Below are 9277 nucleotides of genomic sequence, written 5' to 3'. Positions count from 1 at the left end.
GTTTACTAACAGTACAGAGTTAAATAGCAGGTACACAAAAATGCTGGAGAAACTCAGCGGGTGCAGCAGCATCTATGGAGCGAAGGAAATAGGTGACGTTTCAGGCCGAAACCCTTCTTCAGACTTCAGAGTTAAATAGCAGTGTGGATTGTGAGGATGCAGCATCCTCATGGGGATATGGGCAAGTTACATAACAGGGCAGGCATGTCAAATGGAATTTTATGTCAAAAATGTGGCAGTTCAATTCAGCAAAAGCCAGAAGAATTTAACAGGTGATATTGTTCAGAGAAATGTGGGTTTCTTTTCAGAGAAGCTACACTAAGTTTCCATTCCACAAAACTAGGCAATTGTGAAGGCAAATAAAATGTCAGCCTTTATGGCAAGAGTAAAATTTTACTGCAAGTGTCCTAGATTGTGGAATACTGCAAACTGGTCTGGCTTCCCCTCCATAGGAACAATATGCTTGCAATAGAGCACATGTAATGGTGTGTCTGTTTGACGCCTGAGAAAATTACACAGACCAACTTAATATCCCTTTGATTTTAAAACATGAGATGATCTCCTTAAACTAAGTTTTCACAGGGTTTCATATGGTAGATGCATGGGCTGGTTCATGGTTCACCTAGGTCAAAATGAAGACGAGGTTCACATAACCGTTAGCGAATCTCTACAAAAGATTGCATTCCAAATTGCACAAACCGAGAAAAGCATGCATTCAAAACCTAGACTGAAGTTAAGCAACAGTCGTACAAATAGCTTACAGGACAGGACTAGCCCAAATTATCAAGGATGCTTTGCAGAATTGTCCAGGAACCAACAGCCAGTGTGCTAGCTACAGGGTAGTTCTAGCAATTGTATTCTAGATATGTACATGTTTTCCACCATTTGTTTTGTAAAAGGGTTGTAATTAACCCTTACCAGAAAAAGGCATTTAATGAACCCAGAAATTTAAGCAATTGGATCATATCTTGTAAATCTAGCCAAGATCAGTAGTCATTTATGGGCAAAGACATTTTTTAATTTGGTACCCATCTACCACGTTGCAAGGAATTTTACAACTGGCAAAAAGCACCTACTTTATTCTTGTCTAACATTTTCCACAAAATCAAGATTAGAAATTTGATCACCCAACTTAATTATGCTGACAGTTGCAACCTACATTAAGTTCTGTAACAGTTAATGCAGGTGGGTTGACAATTTTGGTGACCTAGTTAATATGACTAGTGTTCATTTTTACTGTATAAGCAATTTCAATAGAGAAAAACCAAAGCAAACATTCATGTTCTTTTTAGCATTTAATTTTTTATAATTTACAAAAAATAAACCTATTATACATGTTAAAGATTTTGTAGAGTTCAACTGAAGCCAAGATCTTTAAGTCCATCGCAAGTCAAAGTTCGACTGTTTCACAAATGTTTTAGAACCACAGTTCTACAGTCTAGCCTGATACAAGCCTTCATCCTCCAAGTTGCACAAACAGGACTCTGTGGCAGGTGCAGAGTTGCACGAGTCTTCCACGTCCTCTTCGCTACTCCAGGTCCAAGCTGTTGTGCACCACATTCCTTTGTTCCAACCAACCATATGCAATCACCAGTCCTGGTCATCCCTGCCTCTGTTTCACCACCACTGGTCTTATGTCCACGAGACTGATCAATTCAGTCTAATGTGTAGACCCAGAAAGCCACTTTGCCCTTTGATAGCGACTTCAAAATACAACATTTCTAGCAACCAAAGTCTGTGCAGCAACTTCAACGTTCAGGAAAGGAAATGCTGGGGACCCATTGATTGGTGCAGCGGCTCTCTTCACAGAAGACACCAAGTTTCTCCAGAGCTGGATCTTTCCAAGAGTCTTGGCTTGGATTCTGAATGCAATCAAAAAGAGGCATGTTAAATATGTGGCCAGGTGCCAAGTCAAATATTTACTTCAATTATCAAATAGCTTCCAAAGGTCTTGTTAAATCACCCCACAAAAAGCACACTTACAGTGACTAGAATGCAATGCATGTCTTTCGGCTCCTCATTGTCAGCAGCATTACCAACGATCTCGACCAGCCTCTGAATGTCATTCACTCTCACTATGTTGATATCATTATCGCAGCAAAAAGCCTGGATTAAAGTAAAGTGGATTTGCAGAGCGATGTCACCTTCGTCTTGTTCGTCGCTGGCAAGGAGGCATAACACCACACTGTCTGGATCACTGCAAGAAAAAAAACCCATGATTATCCACCAACTCTCTCTCAAGCCGGATGAATATGACTGCATTTGCTGATCTTGGGCGGGTTGCATTTAGAAACAGAGGTTGCGAGAACTTACACATTCATGACTTTTGCAGACTCGTAGACTCCAACCGTCAGACAATGCTGCCGTTGCGCCGAGCTCAGCAACTCCTCCAGGGCTTTGCCAGCAGCTTGCATCCTGAAATAAAGGAGAGATCAGCACAAGCGTCGAGCCACCTTACACCCCATGTCAGTTACCACCAAAGTACGAGCCGCAGAGCCCGGGGCGGCAGCCAGCTCGCCCCCTTCCCCACCCGTTGCTGAAGGGCGAGCAGGTCGAGCTGTCGCGCTCCGCTTCACTCCCTTGTTTTTTTCAAACGGACCCAGAGGCGGCGGCGGCCGCTCCTCGCGCACTAACCGACAGCGGCAACTCGAGACGTCGCCCGCCCGCCCGGGCACCCACCCGCTCGCTGCTGCACCCTCTGCCCGCCCGCCCGGGCACCCACCCGCTCGCTGCTGCACCCTCTGCCCGCCCGCCCGGGCACCCACCCGCTTGCTGCTGCACCCTCTGCCCGCCCGGGCACCCACCCGCTTGCTGCTGCACCCTCTGCCCGCCCGCCCGCCCGGGCACCCACCCGCTTGCTGCTGCACCCTCTGCCCGCCCGGGCACCCACCCGCTTGCTGCTGCACCCTCTGCCCGCCCGGGCACCCACCCGCTTGCTGCTGCACCCTCTGCCCGCCCGCCCGGGCACCCACCCGCTTGCTGCTGCACCCTCTGCCCGCCCGGGCACGCACCCGCTTGCTGCTGCACCCTCTGCCCGCCCGGGTACCCACCCGCTTGCTGATGCACCCTCTGCCCGCCCGGGCAGCCACCCGCTGCTGCACCCCCCCGCCCGGGCACCCACCCGCCTGGCCCCGCACCCTTGCACAAATGCACTGTCCCGTACCTTTCGGCGCTTTCCACTTGCTGCTCCTCAACAGCGTTGAATTCCTCAAAGGTCATATTTTCGGCGAAGGGCCGAATGATCGCGGTGGGCTTGAGGGTAGGAGTAGGTGAGCGGTGCTTGAAGCAGGTGCGCAGTAGTTGCAGGTGGTCGCTCAGTCAGACTTGCAGCGGCTTTGCAGTAGTCGCCGACGGTCACTCGCTCAGTCAGACTGTGCAGAAGTTGCAGCAGTCACTCGCTCAGTCTGTCTGACTGTGCAGTCGTTGCTGTATTCAGTGTCAGACTGTAATAATTGCAGCGGTCGCTGTTTCTCAGCCAGACTGTGCAGTAGTTGCAGGCTGTTGCTGTCTCTCAGTCAGACTGTGGACACTAGTTGCAGCAGCAGTTGCAGACTATGGGCGTTAGTTGTTCAGACAGACTGTAGTAAATGCAGGTAGTTGCTGTCTCTCAGTCAGACTGAAAGATACTAGAGGCGCAGACTGGCCGCCGCTCCCTCTTATAGCGTGCGCCCATTGTGCGCGGCCCCGCGGCCCTCTGATTGGAGCGGAGCGCCGCCTCATTAATTATGCAGAACCGTTCCCCCCACGTGGGGCGTCCGCCGGCTCCGCTTGTTACTGGGGAGAAACTGATGGGCGAAGGTTATTGATTTTGTTTTCCTTGCAGGAGTATAATATATTACTAATTAAGCGAAAAAGCCAAACAAGGGAAAACATTGGGGTAAAAGGTTGCAATACAGTAACATTTATCGTGCAGTTGTGAATTTTGTTTGAAGGAAAAAACCTTTTTATTTAACCCAACTTTATTTATAATTCAATGTGCATGTGCTGCAATTGATTGCTCATAATTTACAACCCCATCTTCAATGATATTGCAATGCAATAAGATGCCATTATCGCAACAGAGAAGGGGGTGAATGGCTCTACTTTTCAGCAAAGGCTTTTTGTTCTTTGGGCAGGCATTGCACGGCACACGCTGCTCATTATCATATCTAAAGAGAACACAATAGAACTTTGAGCAGAGTTTCTGGCGTGTGGCAACATTAAGAACCCGGTGCGATGAACCCTTTCTTCCATGAAACATTGCTACAGCTGCCACTTTAGTGTGAATGCTGTGCGTGTGGTGTGTGTTTCGTAGGGGGTGGAATTTGGATAATAGTGTAATTGAAGATGTATAGTCCCAGTGTTTTTGTGCAAAAATGTTAAAGGCAAACTACGTGAAAGTTATTCTAACTACAGAATAACTTTCACATTGTTCAACAATAATAACACTTATTACAGTTGCACAAATACGAAAGATTTTGTGGCATCTCTTAAAATTTGTGCTAGGCCAGCTGTGCCAAACCTATGTATTAAATTATATATCATGTTCTATACTTAACAAATACATGGTTTAAATGGATTAAAATGTACTGCTCGTCAGCTGTTCGCTATATTCGTGTACTAAACATGTTATTGAACGAGGCAATAATGCACGATGTTGGCGTTACTGCGTTTAGCACGAACGTTGCAAAGTATTGCTTAAAATAAGTGCATGCTCGTTGCAAATTTTAAGAGAAATTACAGTTTCTTTTTATAACTTTGCTCGTTGTCGGAAGTGGACTTCAGGCTCTACGCGGTTGAGGTTTTTTTAACTCTCTATTCGCAGTTACGGTATGATTTAATGTGTGAGTGGCCCATCTAGTGGTGCAGATGTCAAAGCGCTACAGGTCATAATTCTCTGAGCTAATTTAATTTCTCTTGAATTCCCTCTTTCCCTTTATGCAAAATAAATATTTGGTTCCAAACCTCAGTGAAATGTACAAATTTGAAAGCCTTAATGGACTAATATTTAATTATCTTTGAAATTGCAGCTCATCAAACAATAGAATGGTGTTCAAGTAGTTTGCATGGGTGCCACTGCTAATAGCAAATATTACTGGAGACCGGCCCTGGTCACCAATACTGGAGTTATGGACACCCCAACATGCAAATGAGCTCCCATAATACTATTAAACTCAAAAGTCCAATGTATGTATAAACGTTAATTCCTACGAATGGCTGAGCTAGTTTTCTTTCTCTCCACTTTCAGTAATTGTTCTTTCTCATCAGTCTTATGGGCTTTGATGCCATTCATTACAATGTTGTGGAGGTATGGTTAACGTATCAGGTGTATTCTGTATATTTGTAACTTATAAAAATGGAACCGGTTTGTTACCTGGGGGAGGCTTGTAATTCAGTAGATGACAATGATGTCGGCCCATGGATACATGATTTATCAAAACTAATTATCCCGAAAGGGATGACAGCCAAGCCATGTTTTGAGAGGGAAGTTAAAGTCACAGAGAGTCATAGCATTATAAGGAAACAGATCCTTTAGCCCAAAATAAATGCCAACCAAAATGTCTACCTGAGCCATTCCCATCTGAATGCGTTTGGACTATATCCCTCTCAACATTACTATTCTTGGAACATCCAAATTATATTGAAGTTGTTATTTGGATCAATTGTTGGGCCAATGGCTCAAATCCACACTGGTTGCAAAATGGAGATTAGCAGTATTTGCGGTGTTGTGGTAATTGCAAAGGTTTACCACTATCAATGTATTTCATGAAACACACATAATACTATAATTCTGAGGCAATCAAATGCTGCTCAACTTGTTGATGAGGGAAGATCAGCATCTTTTCATTCACCAATTGAATAATAAATCAAGCAACCCATGGTATTAGTGCTAAGTTTGATATCCTGGCACAAAATCAATAAAGTGGTGTAGCTGACCTCCCATTTAGCAGATAGGCAGGTGATCAAGGTAACATTTCACCTTCATGCACACTCAGGGAAGCAAAGCTATCATAAAAACATGATTGATTTTTCACTCTGCACAATATTTATATGGACTGATGCCTCGCAATGGACTTTGATGCATGTCATGGAGACAATATGATAGTAGACTTTAATGGCCTGAAATTTACATTAACTCTATTCACTTGGAATCAGTCAAACAGTATAAAGGATCATGTAATTTTAAGTGCAAGTTGCAAAGGCTGTAGATCCAGATGCCATAATCTTTAAAAATGGTTTAAAATGGGAACTCACCTTTCCCTCAGATGGAGAATTTCTGCCATTTGTAATTACTCCGGGAATCTCTTCTTCAAACTGTGCAGATTTTTAATGCAAAGTCATCAATAGGCAAATTTTACATGCTTTCAACGAGCTCACAATACTTAATTTCTGATAGATAGGCTAGCATGCAATTGTAAAACTAGAATATGGCTTGGTATGTTTTTTAAAATGTCCTTCATGATTTTAAATTACTCAAGATGTGGACTAAACACTTGTGATATAAAACCATTTTCAGCTGCATTAATAAAGCTGCACCAGGTTACAGTTCTGTAATATGCCAGTAGGTATACTTTAATACAGAAAAGGAAAGGAAGACTTTACATTTTTGGCATGCTATTTATTGCAATGATTCACAGTTAGTTTTACATAATGATTATACAGTTAAAATGGAAACTTGATTCATAGCTTCATTCAAAAACCCGGTGAAATATGAGCAATTGGCTTGTTTATTGCAGATTATGTCCAAAGTGGAAAGCCCATACTTTTGTGCATAAAGGGTGCCAGGAGCAGGATAGACAATGCTGTTAAAGAGATGTTAGATCTCACTGCTTGGCTTTTCCAATGACATCTATTGGTTGCTATTTCTTTAGGTTTTTTTTAGAAAATAGGTGCAGGAGGAGACCATTCGGCCCTTCAAGCCAGCACCGCCACTCATCGTGATCATGGCTGATCGTCCCCTATCAATAACCCGTGCCTGCCTTCTCCCCATATCCCTTGTAGTTGGACATCTCTACATTCACCTTCAGTTTTTGCAAAAGATTCCCAGCAACATTTTAAGATTGCTTCTGACCAACAGATGTTTTCGTTCCTGCATAAGAAAAGTAATATTTTTTTTTAAAATAATTACGTTTGTCTGGTATTTTGAGAGGTCGCAATGCCCTCACAATACAATTTTGGTGTATTTTTCCCTCACTAATCAAAGGGTTCTGTCTATGGCCTTTCTTTTAAAATCATTGAGTCATCTACCATAGCCTATTGACCATGCCAACCATCACTATCTGTCTATACAATTCCATTTACCACAGTTTAATCCATAGTTTAGATAGACACAAAATGCTGGAGTAACTCAGCAGGACAAGCAGCATCTCTGGAGAGAAGGAATGGGAGATGTTTCGGGTTGAGACCCTTCTTCAGACAGGTCTTGACCCGAAATGTCACCCATTCCTTCCCTCCAAAGATGCTGCTTGTCCCGCTGAGTTACTCCAGCATTCTGTATCTATCTTCAGTGTAAACCAGCATCTGCAGTTCCTTCCTCCACACAATCCATAGTTTGCTGTGCTCAGGCAGTGCAAGTGTTTATCCTGATGCTTATATATTATGAGAGTACCTGCCTCCACCAAATTCTCACATAGTGTGTTCAAAACTTCAACCATCCTAAAATGAAAAAAAAAGTTTCCTCAGATCCTCTCCAAACCTCATACTCCACACATTCTCCAGCCAGACGGAAAAGTTTCTTATTATCTATTGATCTATACCTCTCACAATTTCGTGGCTCTCCTGTCAATTTATGCCAAGGGAACCAAGCCCAGTCTCTCCTCATCAATGAAATACCCTTTCTCTGGCAACATATTGGTGAATCTCACCTGTGCACTGTCAGATGCAATCATGCACTTCTATACAATATTGGCAACCAGAACTAGACACAATAATTAAACCGTAGCCTGACCAATGTTTTATAAAGTGACACCAAGACCTTCCTACACTTATATTCAATGCCCTTGCTAGTGAATGTAAACAGCCAGTATGCCTTCTTCACCACCCCATCTACCTGTGTTGCCACCTTCAAAGTTCTTTGGTCTTGTACACAAGGATCCCTTTATTCCTCAATACACCCGAGGCCATACCATTCATGGTATATATCCTACCCCAATTGGACCCTCACAATGCTTCACCTTATATTTATCACGATTACCTTCCGTCTGCCATTTTTCTGCCCAGCTTCCCATATGATCAATATCATTCTGTAGCCTGAGATTACCCTCCTCATTATCAATGCCATCACCACCACCCATCAGCCAATCAAAAGCTTCCCCTCACCTGTATCCATCTATCACTTGCCAGACCTTGTCCTGCTCCTCCTCTCTTGCACTTTCTCCCCCCCCCCCCTCACTACAATCAGTCTGAAGAAGGGTCCTAACCCAAAACGTCACCTATCCATGTTCTCCAGAGACGCTACTTGACCTTCTGTGTTACTCCAGCACTTTGTGTCCTCTTTTGTAAACCTGCATCTGCAACCCCTTGTGTCACCAATATAATGTCAAGTGCACACTTATTAACTACAACTCCTACATTCTCTAATATATTATTAATGTGTATGCATGTATGTGTGTGTATGTCTATATAGCAAGGGTCACATACTGATCCCTGCAGGACATGAACTGTATACTAAACCCATTTACCAGCAAGTGTGTTTCACCTTGCACTGTGGAGTAAGCTCTTGAGCTGAAGATTTAACAAATGGACATTTGACTGAGCATGAAGTGTCTCCTTTGGGCATGTTAGATTAATTGCCATTACTTTTAAAGGCTTACTTTGTGTGTTACATAGGTAAAGTTACATGTGGCACTGAATCCATTGGTTAACACAAAACGACCTTTTTGTACTTAAGGTTTGAATCCATCACATCCAATTAAATGTGTTAGCATAGGCACGTTCTCTATTTGTCTCAAGTTTGTCTCAAGATAACTTAAACCTGCTTTTGCCTGGTTATGAAACTACCCAAAGAAGTAGCAAGGACACAGATAAAGGTTCTGTTACTGTATCTATGATCAACATTTCTCTTGACATTAACAGGCTGCTTGACAGAAATTCATTCAGGCAACATTAAATGAAGCAGCGCTGAGCCGTTGAAAATTGTTAGCCCAATTGACTGCCTTTTCAGATTCTCTCCTGTACTTCTCTCCATTTCTACCCTAATTTGGAGTTCCCCAACAGGGTAATACAAATCCTCTTGTTAATGATAAGTAGCCATTTAAAAATATTAAAAGATGACCCAGCCAAATCATTAATTATTGAG

At 43.2% G+C, this 9277-nt stretch overlaps 1 protein-coding gene across 1 annotated transcript; it reads right to left on the bottom strand.

Moving 5' to 3' along the window:
- Positions 1–1282: 1282 nt before the first annotated feature.
- Positions 1283–3639, bottom strand: gadd45g (growth arrest and DNA damage inducible gamma). Its single transcript, XM_033017737.1, has 4 exons — positions 3164–3639; positions 2314–2415; positions 1984–2197; positions 1283–1862 (listed from the first exon to the last, which is right to left on the bottom strand). Exons 1-4 carry the CDS (start codon positions 3217–3219, stop codon positions 1749–1751), a joined length of 486 nt encoding a protein of 161 aa, XP_032873628.1. The 5' UTR covers positions 3220–3639; the 3' UTR covers positions 1283–1748.
- Between the last annotated feature and the right edge of the window lie 5638 nt (positions 3640–9277).

The sequence above is a fragment of the Amblyraja radiata genome, chromosome 3 (genome assembly GCF_010909765.2).
Source record: "Amblyraja radiata isolate CabotCenter1 chromosome 3, sAmbRad1.1.pri, whole genome shotgun sequence".
In the NCBI taxonomy this organism is placed as follows: domain Eukaryota; kingdom Metazoa; phylum Chordata; class Chondrichthyes; order Rajiformes; family Rajidae; genus Amblyraja; species Amblyraja radiata.
The sequence above is the reverse complement of the archived record's forward strand: the minus strand, read 5'-3'. Positions and strand labels throughout refer to the sequence as shown.

Excerpts from the sequence above, each read along its gene's own strand:
- gadd45g (XM_033017737.1), bottom strand. The coding sequence starts at position 3,219 with ATGACCTTTGAGGAATTCAACGCTGTTGAGGAGCAGCAAGTGGAAAGC. Across the intron at positions 2,416-3,163 it reads CAAGTGGAAAGCGCCGAAAG|GATGCAAGCTGCTGGCAAAG; the intron begins GTACGGGACAGT and ends CCTTTATTTCAG. Across the intron at positions 2,198-2,313 it reads TCTGCAAAAGTCATGAATGT|TGATCCAGACAGTGTGGTGT; the intron begins GTAAGTTCTCGC and ends TTTTTCTTGCAG.